General features: G+C 35.8%; 1 protein-coding gene across 1 annotated transcript in view; it reads left to right on the top strand.

Annotated features, from left to right (window-relative positions):
- The window catches only part of ptprfb (protein tyrosine phosphatase receptor type Fb), a 235,675-nt gene that overhangs the window by 107,111 nt on the left and 111,450 nt on the right, over window positions 1–17,114 (top strand). Inside the window, 2 exon segments of the mRNA XM_048162494.1 lie at window positions 15,626–15,771; window positions 16,835–16,976. Coding sequence (XP_048018451.1) covers window positions 15,626–15,771; window positions 16,835–16,976 — 288 coding nt within the window.

Raw genomic sequence — 17,114 nt, 5'->3', positions numbered from 1 at the left:
ACATCAGAGGAGAGATGGCGAAAAGGAGAAATGGAGAGAGCAGAAGGTTTACATAAGGCAGAACGGTAATATCACAGCGATGAATTAAAGGACTGGTCAGCGGGGGTTAATGATGTGAGATTAATAGCTTAATTACGATGGTCGATCGCAGGGCTGAAGGCAGATCCCCAAACTCTCAGCTGTGGCTAGGATACAGCACTGTCATCTGATGACAAGATCATCCAGTGTCCTTGACTGAAGGACAGCCATAAAAGCTATTTGAACCATCATACGTATGAGTGTGTCATCCTCCCATGCCACTTACACCTTATAATATTGCTGGTTGTGAGAACGACCTCATCGTCAAGACAAGATTAAAGTCTGCAAGACCAGCATGCATCACATGAACACCGGCACACTACAATGTCATGTAGTGTGGTCCAAAATGTTCCAAATCAAATAAATATATATATATATATATATATATATATTGTATATATTGTGTATATATATATATATTATATATATTGTATATATTGTGTATATATATATACAAATTGAGGAGTTATGTATAAATGGTTTAAAAAAAGTTAGACTATAATATATATATATATATATATATATATATATATATATATATATATATATATATATATATATATATATATATATAAAATACACTGCATTTATTTACTTGCTTGCTTGCTTGCTTATTTTAATCTATATTTTTTAATTCGTATATTTTGATATTGGATATTTTATTATGAATGTTCATCTCACTTACTTTTACATTTATGCAGTTAGTAGATGCTTTTATCCAAAGCGACTTACAGTAGAGGAACTAAAATGTTTTTATGAATGTTTTTTTTTTTTTTTTCATCTAAAGTTTTTTTAAAGTACATATTTAAAAATTAATTCAATAAAAGTTTTTTTTTTTTTTTTTTTTTTTTTTTTTTTACTTACACCAATTTAGTAACACTGTTAAATGTAATCTTTAGCAGATCTCAAAATATATGTGACCCTGGACCACAAAACCAGTCATAAGGGTCAATTTTAAGGGTCAACTATTTGAAAATCTGGAATCTGGAAAAAAAAAAAAAAAAAATCTAAATACTAAGAAAATCACCTTTTAAGTTGTTAAAATAAAGTCCTTAGCAACATATTTATAAAATATTTATGGTAGGAAATTTACAAAATAACTTCATGGAACATGATCTTTACTTAAAATCCTAATGATTTCTAGCATAAAAGAAAAATAGATAATTTTGACCCATACAATGTATTGTTGGCTATTGCTACAAATATACCCGTGCGACTTATGACTGGTTTTGTGGTCCAGGGTTACATATATCCATTATGTTGTAATGCCTATATTCCGTTGCAAAATAATTAATTGTCTTTTTTTTTTTCTTTTTTTTCTTTTTTTTTAATGTGTAATTATTCATTTATTTCTTATTTTCACTAGTGGTCTCAGACTGTATGTCCTTCCAATTATAAAAATCATGATTTTTTTCCCTGTAGCCTATAGGCACACGGTCACATCAAATCCATACAGTGTAGGGAGAAAACATGCACAGTGCACATTGTCAAGAACTTGATGTATTGTGAAGTTTCTGAATTGTCAAGAATCTTCTCCAAAAACCTCTGTACAGCATCTGAGATGAGGGTTGTGGGGGCATTTTGGCTTGTTAATATCCATAAAGCGTTTTTATGTAATCACAGACATGAGAAGCTAATCACATTTGTACAGACTTGCGTCTGAGAGCTTATGACATTTTGTTGTGGGGAATTCACGTCCCCTGCTTCTCATCAGCATTAAAGCTGGCTTCTCCTCATCCTCCACTGACTCCCATCATAACCTTTTTTTCCGTCCCCTTTGTGCTGACCCCATAATTGTCAATGACTAATGTTCTTTGTTCTTGTACAATGTGACCCACACACTTGGCTTGTTCAGGCCTCCAGGATTGGGTTGGCTGGCAATATGAACCGCATTTTATGTTGATCTTCTTCTGGGTTTCGTGAGTTGCTCTTCTAAACAGCTCTGTTCTAACATTCTTGCAGAAATATGCACCACATGTTCAGTTCTTGGTGCCTGGAGTAGAATATTTTGAATCTCCCTTGAGAATCTTTTTTAAATCGTTGTGGGAGGCTGCTTCCCAAAATGTGAAGAGCATTTATATTAGGTTACCTGTTTGGGAAAGCTTGATCAGACTGTTTCCAGGTTAGATGCTATTACTGCCCATACATGGTATTGCCATTGCTATGAACTGCAGGCATGGAAACATTGAGATTTTAAAAGTTAAAGGTATAGTTCACCCAAATATTAAATTTCTGTCATTATGTACTCACCCTTAGTGTTGTCAAAAATATTGGTATTTTGATACATATCAATGCTGAAATATCTGAAACTGTTCCAGTAGTCCTTTTCTGCAGTATCAAAACACTGATACCACTGATACTCTTCTTGACATACCCGTCTAGTCTCACTCACCCGTCTCATTTCCTCAAGTTGAATAGGGCTTGTATTGTGCATAATTTTACTCATTCCAGCAGGTTTTCGCGCTCAAACCAAAAACATGTGCACCACTAATCTATATACGTGGTGCACACACAAGCTGGGAAGCATATATATTTGGAACAATATAAGGGTGAGTAAATGATGACTATTCCTTTTAATGAAACAAATCAGATATATTCGTAAGATATTTGTACTTTAGTTGAATTGTATATCTTTATTATTGTAATATAGTGGTATAATATTAAGTAAAAGAGAGACTTTTGTCCCAAATTAGCATATCACACACCTTCATTTAGTCTCATGAAGTGTTTTGTAGTTGTGGATCTGCTACGGTAAATTCATTTTAATGAACACCCCAGTCAAGTCCAGGCCATTTGTGTTCAGATCCCAAAAGGACTGTAATTAAATTTTCTCCTGACACATGGTATGAAAGTTTAAGTACTGCAGACTTGTAGAAAAGGGCAGCAGTAAAGATGTGTAAGCAGTGAATAGGTGGGTTTGAAGGGAGCCTTTATCTATGGAAGCTGATTAATTTAGTTAGTGTGGGTGAGAGGGGCGTTGATTGTGATGGATGACGTAACCCACAACAGGTCCCCATTGATCCAGCACTGATCTCCTCTCCAATCCTACATCTCTGTCTCACGTCCATCCCCCAGGGGCACTTAAGCTTTTCTCTGCCCACCCGCCAGTCAGTGGCACAGGCTGTGCCAAGGTGACGGCTGCCCTTTAACTAACAGCTTTAACAGCTCCCTGCCTTCCTCCTCTCAGCTCTCCCAGAGCTGTTTATGCATGGATGAAAAAGACTTTCAAAAACTGCACATATGCACACTCATTTAATATACAAGGATAGGGCTGTGTCGGGTAAATGTGGTACTAAAATATGGAATATTCTTTTTGTTAATTTTGTTTAATGCCATCTTTTTTTGATACCAATACTGCTACTGATTTCTCTATGAAATTGACCCCCCCCTCAATTTTAGCCATTAACAAGCATGCAGCCTTACAGTATGATTGAAAGCTACCAAAATATACATTTATTAGGCTTTAAAAAATATAACCACTTTTAATTTAAGTGAATTTGAAACAATCTTCACATAAACCCATTATAACTGAGATTTGTCGGTGCCCTTCAATATATCAGGGCTCAGTTTTTTTCTGCTGGCCCAGTCAAACCAGTTCAGATTTTTACTTGCCCAGTCAAAATGCACAAAAATCTATTGTTTTTGTTATTTTTGACCATGTAACCTTGTAAGCAGTGCTTTAAGATTTTCAAGTCTAGCAGGTAGGATATATACAGAAATTGAACTTATCAAACACTTCATAGAAGTTATCAAACACTTCACAGTCTTCACTGAATAAATTATACATTAAATATTGATTAATCTTATTAAAGCTACAAATATTATTTTCATTCAAGAGCAGTGAGTGATTTTCTCTTTTTCTTTTGCTCTTTGATTATCTTTAATGATAAACAGCATTAGGTTTATTAGGCTGCTGTCACTTTAAGACCTGCTGCACATGACGCGGATCTGATAGACATTTTCTCACTCTTTATGTTCATTTAAGTCATTTAACTGTGCTTTCGATGATACTTGACAAAACGGGCATTTTGGGATAATTTTGTGTTTTTGTCCGTTCAAGCACTGTGTTTGTCACACACAGCATGCACCAGTACCGCACTGCGTTCTTTTTTGTGGTTTATCATGCTTGAATGGTTTAACACTCTGAGGTCTGAGGTATCACTGGCGATACCACCGCGTTTTTTTTCTTACTAGTGTGAAAGAGACTCAAAATACTCCGTCAATGTTGCACGTACAATTAAGAGTTATACACCATTTTAATCTGTTGAATATCTTCTTTTATTTGTGTACACTCAGAGTAAAAACAAAATGTTGTGCTTTTTGCAAAATAAAGAAAACTAACATGATGCGTGATCTCTTGTCTCCCTCTGAACAAAGTCCAATCTGATAGTTCTCAGAAAATGAACTGTAACTTAGTGAATACTAATCACAAAAAAATTAGACTTATGTCTAAAAAAACGTTGAAATGTCAGGTTTTAAATCGTGTAAGTCAAATCGAAAACAAACATTCTGTGTTTATGTAATCTGTATGAAAAGAGAGCCATGTCAGAAGTCTGAGATTCAGCTCATTACCCGCTAATGCGGCCACGCCCACGGAGCCAGCACTATTCAGATGTAAATTCAGTCAATACATGCATACATCGTCTCAATCGTGTATTTATTGTCTTGAAAAGTGTTTTGAATAGCCATAGTTAGCAATCTCTGGCCTCTGTTAGTTCGGTTAGTTCCTGGATTGCCTATTCAGGCATTTGTGGCCTAAAGGTGCACAGAGCGCCCTCCGGCTGCAAGTATGAATTGAAAACACAGTATCCAGCACTCATAGTAATGACAATAAATCTTGAATAAATATTACTCCTCTGTATAGAAAATTGACATAAACATATGAGAATCCATCAATATTTCTCCAAATGTGCATGCTTTTAAGCTAAAAGCCTATATGAAATGCCATAGAGGTAACATAATTGTTCAGACACTTTGCATCACAGAAATACATTATATTTTAAAGAATATAATAGAATACCATTATTTTAAATTGTAATAATATTTCACAGTATTGCTGTTTTTTTCTGTATGTTTGATTTACACCATGCTTTGAGACATGATCACAGAGGGGTTTTTCACAGCTTACCTGTCTGAAAGAGCTCATTATTTATGCAGCTCATTAGAGCTCTTTATGCGATTCTTTTGTCTTCTCAGGTGAGAATCACCCATTATTCATGATGATTCACGCCTCCACGCATACTGTTTCTTGACCAAAGATGTTTTAGAAAATTAAATCTCTCTATTGTTTTATATGAAGGAGTAGGAAGGATAATTTTTACATAATTTTGAAGCAAAATTCTAGTCTACAATCTCCAATACCCAGAAGTCTTGTGAACACAGATTTAATATTATTTTTTTGGCCTTATTTCAGTGACTTAATTTTTTTGTTTTTTCAATAACCACGCATAAACGTTATTCCTTCAAAAACACAAACATGTACATACATGTTCCTCACATATTATGGTAGCCTAGTTTGTGCTGAATACAGTGTAATGACACTTTTGTCATTTATATGTTTATGAACAACTGAAAAAAGCACAAATGTCAGGGCATGTCAAAACTTCTCCAGGCCCCAAATCAGCCTCAGACTCCAGAGGGTTAAAGCATTTGCATAAATAAGAGCGTGATCATACATTGTAATGCTAGCCAAAGGATGACAGGAAAAACAGATGCTGCGTTAATTGCGTTAAATACTTTTAACACGTTAAACTATAAAAAAAATTGCATGCATTAACATGTTAATTTTGGCAGCGCTAGTGTAGTGTGTGTGTGTGTGTGTGTGTGTGTGTGTGTGTGTGTGTGTGTGTGTGTGTATATACTTATATATGTGTGTATACATATATATGTATATATATATATATATATGTATATGTATATGTATATATATATGTATATGTATATATATGTATATATATGTATATATATATATATATATATATATATATATATATATATATATATATATATATATATGTATGTATATATATATATATGTATGTATGTATGTATGTATGTATGTGTATATATATATATATATATATATATATATATATATATATATATATATATATATATATATATATATATATATATATATATATATGTATATATGTATATATATGTATGTGTATATATATATATATATATATATATATATATATATGTATATATATATATATATATATATATGTATGTATGTATGTATGTGTGTATATATATATATATATATATATATATATATATATATATATATATATATATATATATATATATATATATATATATATATATATATATATATATATACCATAACAGTTACTGTAAAATATGTATTATTTGGTTGGTTGGTTTATTTTGTAGCTTTATTGTACCTGCAGTAACCATGCCAAAACTTTTTGGTAGACGTTTGAAAAAGGCATGAGTTATAACGCATGTTTGAAATATCAAAGTAAAACTCAGGCAGAATTCCCATTACTCGCTTCCACTGTAGCTGAGTCTAGAATATTTCTCCTGCAACTCACCATCCACTAGATGAGTCCTCTGAGGAAAACGCTGGGTTAACGCGGATTACGTGCAGGTCATAGCAAATAAAGCAGCCGGATTTATGACCATTTATGTTTGTGTCATAATTACACCCTTCGGTAACAGCGTGACTGCAGTACGCAGACTCCCGAGGCTCTCTAGAATGGTCTCAGGCGATCACTTTGGGTTAACCTTTCAAAATAATTCCAATCTGGTGATATTTCATGGCTCCTTAATCTTTCATAGTGCCTGGCTGCCCTAAGCATTCAGAGTCACCCAGAACTTCCTGTACCTTCTGTCTAGTGGAGTTCTCAGCCTGGTGCTGCCTGCAAACCAGCCGTTATGCTCACTTATGCTATCACTATGCTCTGTGTTCTCATGCAGACATTCCTCTTGTCCTTCTGCCAGTAGCGAGGCCCGGATGGTACAGGCCTATTGTGCGCATGCTTTCGATGTGTTATGCTCATCATAACAATAGCCTTATGAGAAGCAAGCTGGAATGCATTCGCATCTAGCGCAGGTTTGTGTTTTAATATTGATGGTTCTGTCTAAACAGGAAGGTTTTCTCTGTGAGGCAGAATAACTCTATTGTTCTATCATGAGGGCCGAATAATGAGGTAGTAACGGTATTCCCTCATGATTGCCCGTCTCTACTTTGATCCAATATCATGTCGACAGTGGGAAAGCGAGATAATGAGTAATAGCTTTGAAGACTCCAGGATGGGCACCGGTTTAAAGGCTGAAGTAATGCTAAACCTCTGCTAAACCGCCTAGTCATATGATACAGCTTACCTCTATTAACAGGAAGCTCTTTTTTCATCAAGTTGTCAAGACACATGAGGGAACATTGAGCTAATGCTTTTAGTAAATGATTTTTACCCCTCAGTGGCTACATGTGTACCCTCCACCCAAGCCGTGTAAGAACATTACTTAATCTTCATTTCTGTCAGTTCTGACTTTCTTTCTTCTGTGGAAGATATTATAAATTAAGTGCTGGTCACTCTTTTCTGTGCAATTGTAATGAATTGAACAATAAAAAGGCACAGAAGCACTATGAAAATATCATAAAAGTAGTCTATATGTGTTTTCTGAAGTCATTCAACAACTTGTGATGAAAAGACCAAAATTTACAACCTAGACTCAATGGAAAAAATGTGCTTCTGTCTACATTTTTTGCAAAAGTCCAAAAATACCTATACAACAGTTTGCAGCTGAAACAAACACTAGTGGCAGTAAAACACCAACAACTTTTATTCCTTTTTACACAAATTTTAAGTACAGTGGAAGATTACCGATTTAATATTTTCATGCGGTTCCTTGCACAATACTACGTTGTGACCTGAAAACATTTTTACCATATTGCATGATGCATACACAATTATATTTTGATGTTTGCATCACATAATCAGCTCCATATGAATGGGATGTTTAGCAAGACTCACTGGACATTATACTTGGAAAATGTTGTGAAATGGGCAAGAAACAATGTAATATAATTTTGCAGAAATGTCACCACAAGCATGTTTTTCCAATGAGCATGTGTTAAAAATGTTAGTCATTATTCATTAAAATTCTTCCTCTCCAGTGAGTTGTTAACTTCTGTGAGCGGATCATCCACTCAAGAATCATATCAGTCCGATTCATGAATGAATCAACAACTGGATCATCTTGATTCATTGAAAAAAAATGGCGCCGCAAATGGCCACCTCGGATGTGGTTCTTTCCAATTCTTCTGTTGTTTTTGTTTTTTTCAGTGTTTAGTCATGTCTGTACTTTCCTTCTCCACTGCTCCTGTCACCAAGATTCTGATTCACTTAGAGCTCAGATTCAAAAAGTATGATTTGTTCACAACATCGCTCCTTTTTTCATGAATTCTCAAGATTGTCTGTGAATAACAACTTAACTGTTGTATAACTTAAGTAGACTTGAGTTGTGTGGACTACTTTTTGGATACTTTTGTGATGTTTTTTGAAGCTTGACAGTCTCAGTCCTCATTCACTTTTATATTTGAAAAAGTGTCCTTAACCATTTCTTTTCCACGGAAAAAGGTTTGAAACGACACAAGAGTGAGTAAACCATGACAGAATTTTATTTTTTAGCTGAACTATCCCTTTAATATAATTCTCCAGCTGTGTCTTAGGAGGAAAGCCATTACTTTAATGCTTCTCACAGAGGGATATGCATAATTGTGCTCAGAATTTGTGTTCCGCACATTCTCCTAAATAATTTAATAACATTAGAAAGTGGCGCACTCAACAGCATCCTAACACTGTAATCACTTAGAGAAAGAATTCCCACTGGGGATTGTTTTTTCTTTATTTTTTTTGTGCCTTATCCGATCGTTTGTTTTTCTCTGTCCTTCGGCCCATTGAATTCTGTGTTTCTCTCTCTCAAATCCTACAAAAGCAAAGTGTTGATAAGTTGCATTTCAAACAACTTTCCCAGTCGATCATCACCTTCCCTAAAAGCATACCCGTCACGTGAGAGTTTGCCGTAGATGCCAATGCATTGAATTTAGCGAGGGAATTGTGCATGTTAATAAAGGAAACTGGAGATATTGAACTGATAGAGCAAAATGACTGGCTTGATGTAGAGTTAATTGAAAGCAAAATCCTGTAAAAGGTCTAAAACCCAGTTAATGGACAAGTTTCACTAAAACAACCGCAGCTGATAGCATCGGACACATTTCCGCTCAGCACACGAGTGAAAATGATAACTTGCTAATCTATTATTAATGAGAATGAATGGTTGGCTCCCTGCTTTGCGTATTGATCCTTGTACTCAATCCGGCTCGGGTGTTTCTGCGGAGCGGGAATGCTGCTAATTGCTGGTGTCCATTTGTCGTCTCCACTCTAAAGCCTTTTTTCTTAAAAGCCATATAAATGCTTAAAACATTGCTACAAAATTCAGATGCATTTTGCAACACAAGCCTTCTCCAGGGAAAGCCTTAAATTACCCATTTTGTAAATGGCCGCAACTTCAAGATGCAAGGAAAAACATGTTCGCAAGTAAAAGTAAAGTTTCATCTTGATCAGGATTTTGCAGCCCTCGTGTCTGTCCTCCCCCCATTACACTGGCCACATGCCACTGTCTAAAGCATGACTCTAGTCTGTAGGAAATGAATGTCAACAGGTGTCCAAGGCCACCTGTTCTGGTGCCTGTGGATTTATTGAGTTGGTTAATACAAAAGGACTGGGACGACAGCAGAGCCACCTGGGAGGTCAGGGCCCGGTCCCTCTCATCTCCTCCTATGACCTGTGTTCTCAACAGAGTCTCTTTGTGCATCAAGTAACCCTGAGCCCCTCTGTCAATTCACAAACATGTTGAGGGCACAACTGCACTACGCCAATCTGTTAGCTTTGAGATTTTTGAGAGCTCTACAAATGTTTCAAGAGCACCTTAGATAATGTCACTGGCCATTGGAAAGGCCCTCTTGATTTCCAAATCAATGAGAATGTACTATAAACACCGCAATCAAATTGAATTTTTCTTGCTTCCCCAGGTTGCGCTGTAAACCCAAAGTTGGGCTAACTCAAAAAGAAAAAAAAAAAAAAAAAAAAAAAATTAGTTATGATGTTCAAATTTAAGTAAGCAGAACTATCAAATTGAGTTTGTAGTACTCATGCATGTTATTTGCTCCTAACTTGAAGTACTGACTTAGATAACTCATATATTTTGATAGCAATAACATGAAAGATTTAGTTAATTAACTTTTTTTATTTTAAGTTCTTGTAAATCAAATGAGTTATTTATTTCACTATAAACCCTAATAAGTTGTCAGAACTCAAAGAATGAGAACTTTTTCAGAAAGTGCCAACTTGCTAATTTGCTAACATGTTAACAATACCATGGTATAGCACTTACTGAATGAGTACAGCACCTTAAAACATGTAACTTACCTGCTCTCAAACCAAGCAGCATGCGCCATTTGTCACCATGATGATAACTCTCCAAAAACCCACATGAACAGAAACTCTTCTAAACTAGCATAACAAAACATTAATCACTACTAAATCTCCCTTACCATTAATCTTGCACACAAAAAAAAACATTATATAACTTTATTTTAGCATTTACTCTCCCTTTCGGGTGCCATGGGCAAAGAATGCTGGGAAAATAGAAATCCCAGCCCAGTTTCAGTTAAACTCAAGTTAATCTCAGTTAAAATAAATGAGTTCATACAACTCAAAACAATGAAACAGTTCAGTTTACTTGAAATATGTCGGTGCTGTGAACTCAAAAGAAAAAGAAAGTTCTAAATACTCATAACATTTAATTTAACTGAACTAATTTGTTTAAACCAGCAAGTATATTAAGCATTAGGATTTGTTGCTCTTAATGTACCTACTTAAATTTTCAACATCACCTAGTGGTCTCATTAATAGAAATCGCCTAATATTGCCTTTTTATGAATGATACAAATTGTTTTTATGCAAGTGTCTGATAACCAGTATGCAGAATCAATGTTAAATAATTATCCAAACAAACTATACAAAAGTCTGTCTGTCTAAACCTTTATTATCTGCCTTTCAATTGGACCTCTGTGGTTCATTCATGCATCTCATGTGCTTAAACTCTCAGCAGTTTATATGTACTTTAATTTGAAACATGTGCCCAGATGGGTTAATGCCTACTGATCCTCGCTTGTAAACAAAGGGGAAAACCCCCCACACGCTAATAGAAATGTCATGACAGATGTTAAAGGACTCTTGAATGTCAAACTAACACTAATCTCAAGCTTTATATCTCACACACACCAAAGTATCCATGTTTTGGGAACTCCAAGCAATGAAAAAAATCTTTTTGGGAGTTTTTCCCATTAAACTAGAAGTTATTCCCATGAAACTAGAAGTAGCTAACCATGATGGCTGCAACAAGGAGGCTGTAAGCTCCCCAAATTACCTTTCTACCCTCTTGTGTGGGTATAATGGAGATAAAAGTGGCCAGAAAAGCTTTTATGAGGGTATGTGTTGCTCTGTGATGCCAATCAAAGCAGTATCCAGAGGAACCGGCACGTAAATGTCATTTAAATGTCAGGCCAGCCAATACTCCTGTGGGTCATGGGGGTGCTGGTGTGGTACACATTGGCTTAGATTTTACAATGGATACACATACAGGTGCATACACATAAACAGCCTCGCAGTTGTGGGCGTCGTCTTCTCTGATATAGCTCCAGTGGGGGTTATGTCCTAGAGCAAGGGCAGCCCAAGCCACCCGGCATATTGTAGTGATGATTTAAATAACACCCCCTGTCTGCTAGTCAGTACTTCACCACCCTACAGTAGGCTCTATGTTATGTTAACTAGGTATTGATTTTCTTTTCTTCAGCACTACCCTTCTGATCCCAGAGTATAAAGGAGGAAGGACACCATTGCGGTGGCACCGTATTCCCTCTGCTTGTTCCCTCCGAGAAAATCATATGTACTTCTACATGTAGTCTCCACACTGATGTAATTCATCTCTCCCTTGACTAAGAGAGGATTAGATTCCCACCATGGACCACCCGCTAGGACATTGTGATCTATTCCAACATGTCCCGTGGTTCACTGGAGATGTTTCCCTGTGATAATGGATTTTGCGTCATCCTCCTTATGATCGAGACTATCAGAAATCATGGGGCTGATAAACTGAGATCAGGCTAAAGGTGGTTTTCAGGGTCTTGTTTGTATATTTTATATATAATGTAGGGTTAGGGTTAGGTTATGATACAGATGTGACTCTGATCTGAAGTCGTTAGTGAATGATTCTTAGGGAATTGTAACTACAAGTGGTATGTCTAGTATAATATTTAATATTCTTTTCTTATTTTTTATTCATTTATTTATTTATTTATTCTGGCTGATGCAAAAAAAATGTTTTTAGTTTTATTTTATTTATTTATTTTTTAAGTGAATCTCTAAAATTCTACTTTTCTAAAAAAAAAAAAAGCCTGGTTGAGCTTTTTAAAGGTGCCCTAGATTCAAATATTGAATTTACCTCGGCATAGTTAAATTACAAGAGTTCAGTACATGGAAAAGACACACAGTGAGTCTCAAACTCCATTGTTTCCTCCTTCTTATATAAATCTCATTTGTTTAAAAGACCTCCGAAGAACAGGCATATCTCAACATAACACCGACTGTTATGTAACAGTCGGGGTGTACGCCCCCAATATTTGCATATGCCAGCCCATGATCAAGGCATTACACAAGGGCAGCCAGTATTAACGTCTGGATGTGCAGAGCTGAATCAAGACTAGGTAAGCAAGCAAGGACAATAGCAAAAAATGGCAGATGGAGCAATAATAACTGACATGATTCATGATAACATGATATTTTTAGTGATATTTGTAAATTGTCTTTCTAAATGTTTCGTTAGCATGTTGCTAATGTACTGTTAAATGTGATTAAAGTTACCATTGTTTCTTACTGTATTCACGGAGACAAGAGCCGTCGCTATTTTCATTTTTAAACACTTGCAGTCTGTATAATGCATAAATACAACTTCATTCTTTATAAATCTCTCCAACAGTGTAGCATTAGCCGTTAGCCACGGAGCATAGCATCAAACTCATTCAGAATCAATGTAAACATCAAAATAAACACTGTACTTACGCGATTAGACATGCTGCATGACGAACACTTTGTAAAGATCCATTTTGAGGGTTATATTAGCTGTTTGAACTTTTTTTATGTTGTTTAAGGCAAGCGCGAGCTCTTGGGGCGTGGAGCACGAGAATCAAAGGGCCACACAACCTGAATCGCCTCATTTCTAATTATGCCCCAAAATAGGCAGTTAAAAAAATTAATTTAAAAAAATCTATGGGGTATTTTGAGCTGAAACTTCACAGACACATTCAGGGGACACCTTAGACTTATATTACATCTTTTAAAAAAAAGTTCTAGGGCACCTTTAAAGCTTATGATACTATTTTTTTTTTTATTACTTTTATTTATTTATTGTAGTGTATATACATTCAAGAATAGCTTGTATTTGTATGTTCCCCACAAAGTTTCTTATCGCTGTTGCCTTAATGATATTATTATTTACATTATTTATATATTATATATTATTTTTTTATTAATTTATTTAATATTATTGATATTAATTATGTAGTTTCATTCATATTTTAGGAAATGCATCTCTCAAAAAATTACTTGATACTCTTTCCAGACTGAATTTTCATATCTGTCCTTGCAGAACAGCACACATCTTATAAGGTCAAACACTGGCCTGATTGTCCTTGAAGATTATTTCCCACCCTTGTGAGAGCAACTACAAAGAGTTTGCTTGTAGTTTTTTTTGATAATATCTGTATATAATGATGTTTATATCTGGTTGTACCGTGATATTCACCTTTCACCCGCATCGCCCACTATTTCCGCAGAATGTTGCGCAGTAGCTGCGATTCTGCCAAATGGTTTTGTTGGCATCAGTGTCTCTAAAAACAAGACATTACATGTTTTAAATGACTCAGGCGATACATGTGAGTTTTTATCTTCACACCGTCCTACCTGGCTTGAGCAGTGATGAAACATGTTCCATTGTTGTTTGTATTGTAAATGCATGACAAAGACGCAGGGTGTGTGAGCTGCTCTCCCAGAAAGCCATGAGCCGCAGCGTGCTCCGACTGGCCTCTTTAAAAACAAACCCGAATGTTATTTGGCTACTGGTAGTTGAAGCCATACTATTGTCAGCGTTTCTCCTTTCTAATACAGAATGAAATGTTTTCATTCTTTATATGTCCACGTGTGAGTGTTTGTAAATTCTTGAGGCTATTTTTGGCTGTTGAATCACATTGACAGTGTTTCTTTCGTGTTTTCTAGGACTGCCAGTTTAATTTTGTGTGATTTATTAAAAGTAGCAATAAATTCTGTCATTTTAACACTTAAATTGTTTTGTGGTTCTATAAAAAGTATTGACAATTAAATGCACACAATTAATGTATATTTTATAGGGCTGTCAGTGTTTACACTTCAGAGTGATTTAATTATAAATAATGTGACAAAATAGCTGTGTTTCCACTGTCGAGCCAGGGCTAACATCGTGCCGTACAGGGCCAATAGCCTCAGACCTCGAGCAGTAATTTATTAATTTGTGTCAGGAGTGCACGTCAACAATTGTGAATCAAACTGGTATTTATCATTATCTCGCATAAAAGAGAACACACATAGTTATTTAGTTTCGCCAGCTTCCATTTATTTGTGATCACAGGAATGCACAAACCAACTCCATTATGGTTTTAAGTCCAAAGGCATACACATTTAGAAAAAATATTGATAAAATATATGATTATGTCATTTCTTTAGAAAAAAATAGCATTTTAAATGTCTTAAATGTTGAGGTTAACTGGTAGCCTGATATGATAACATGGGAAAATGAGAAGTGGTGTTGACCCTGCTCCAGTAAACTTGATCATGACCAGTCCTCAAGCCCCAGTTGACCCTCTTTGGACCAAGGTGTTCATTGGGCCAAAAAAACCCTGGCAGTTTGCACCTAGGAGGCCTGATCAACCCCCGGAAGTAACAGTAGAAACGCGGCTAATGTGATCTTTTATCATGTTCTTGGTTTTATAATTAATCGTACTAAATTAATGGATTAAAATGACATCTCATGATCTAGACGGAGTCCATCAGAACATAACGCAGGGTTCGCGAGACGGTGAACTATTTTTGTATCGACACAACATCTTAATGTGCTGCTTATAACTGCCCCTTTGACTTTTAAAGTCTTTTTGCGAATTATTATTAATTTTTTTATATAAATAAGTTGCCACAATGTTTATTTTGTCAATAAGAAGCTGTCATACAGAGAATTGTACATTCTGAGAAGTATTAAGTGACTTGTGGGTGAAAGTCTCTCTCAGGCTCAGCTGTAGGTGTTAACTTAGTTCCAGTGTAAAGGATACCCTGTTCATAACTAGTTTAACAAAATTTTGTACGACCGCAATCCAGGAACTAATGGCTGCTCTCTTTCTCTCTGTTTTTTCACCTCACTTTTCAAGGCTTGCCAAATTTCATCAAATCTCCAGAGGACCAGACAGGGATTTCAGGAGGAGTGGCATCCTTTGTGTGCCAAGCAGCGGGTGAGCCCAAGCCTCGGATCACTTGGATGAAGAAAGGAAAGAAAGTTAGCTCCCAGCGCTTTGAGGTGACTAACTGTCTTTCCCTGCCTCTCCTTAGCATGTCACTGTCTCTCCCATGCTGCATCATCATGATGCCTTTCTTCTTTCCATCATCAGGAATTTGCGCAACACTCTTGTTTTTCTTCTTACCCTCTTACGCTGATATATTCTTTTGTGCTGCCGTCAGCCACCTCACACCCCTCTGTGTTGTCCCTCTATTCCCTTCGCCCTATTTCCTGTTCTATCCGTGTTAGGGTTTGAGGTGAGATTTGATTGTAAGTCAATGAAACCACTAAACTTTAACCTATTTCAGAGCAGTGCTTATTTATTTATTTATTTATTTATTTATTTATTCATTCAATTACTTACAAACATTTCAGTGGCCAAAAAAAAAAATATATATATATATATAATATATATATATATATATATATATATATAATTCTAGAAATAAATAGTGACCCCAAAATATATATATATATATATATATATATATAAAAAAAAGAAGCTTTAAAAAAAACCGCACTTAAAAATGTCAAACAACTGGTAATCTATTGAAATGGTATTCATAGATTTTTAAGTGTGTCTTCATTGTTCAATATTTATTGGAGCTGCTTTTTGTCAAATACTGTCAAAATATATTGAAGGAATGTTGGCTAGCCCTGCTCTTAATCTAAACTTAATCTCAATGCACACAGATCTCCACGTGGGAGGAGAACACATTAGCCTAAATACACTAAATGTATCCCCTCTTAAGTATTCTTTAAGTGCCTAAGGTATCCAGCCCCATACACACCTTGCTGACTTCAGGTCTTCTGCACCACAACAGTGCTGTAAAATATTATATATATGTAAAAGCATATTTTTTACATGTGAAAAAAATAAAGCCCATTCCATCAACACCGTATCCGCCTGGGATAGACGTGGCAGTTCTAGGAGAATAACTCCAGACGGTAGTTGGCTGAAAGTTCAGAGGGGGGTGATTAAAGATCCACCAGTCTTTGAAGATATATGATCTGTCTAAGGCTTTGTAGTAAATTCAAGACGAGAAGGGAGAAAAATATTTGACGGTGTGTCTTTCTTTTTCAGGTGATTGAATTTGATGATGGCTCGGGCTCAGTTCTCCGCATACAGCCGCTGCGCACTCACAGGGACGAGGCCATCTATGAGTGCACAGCCACCAACAGCATGGGAGAAATCAACACCAGCGCCAAACTCACTGTGCTGGAAGGTGAGACGTCCCACTGGGCATTTAATGGCACTTGCTTTGACCAATATTTCATAAATTTCTGGCTTTTTTGCATGAGCTTTTGCCATCAATTGGACAGGAAATGAAAGGAGAAGATGGGGTGGGATTGTGAAATGACCC

Source organism: Megalobrama amblycephala, linkage group LG17, assembly GCF_018812025.1.
Source record: "Megalobrama amblycephala isolate DHTTF-2021 linkage group LG17, ASM1881202v1, whole genome shotgun sequence".
Classification (NCBI taxonomy): domain Eukaryota; kingdom Metazoa; phylum Chordata; class Actinopteri; order Cypriniformes; family Xenocyprididae; genus Megalobrama; species Megalobrama amblycephala.
Note: the sequence above shows the minus strand (reverse complement) of the source record. Positions and strands in the feature narration are given on the sequence as shown.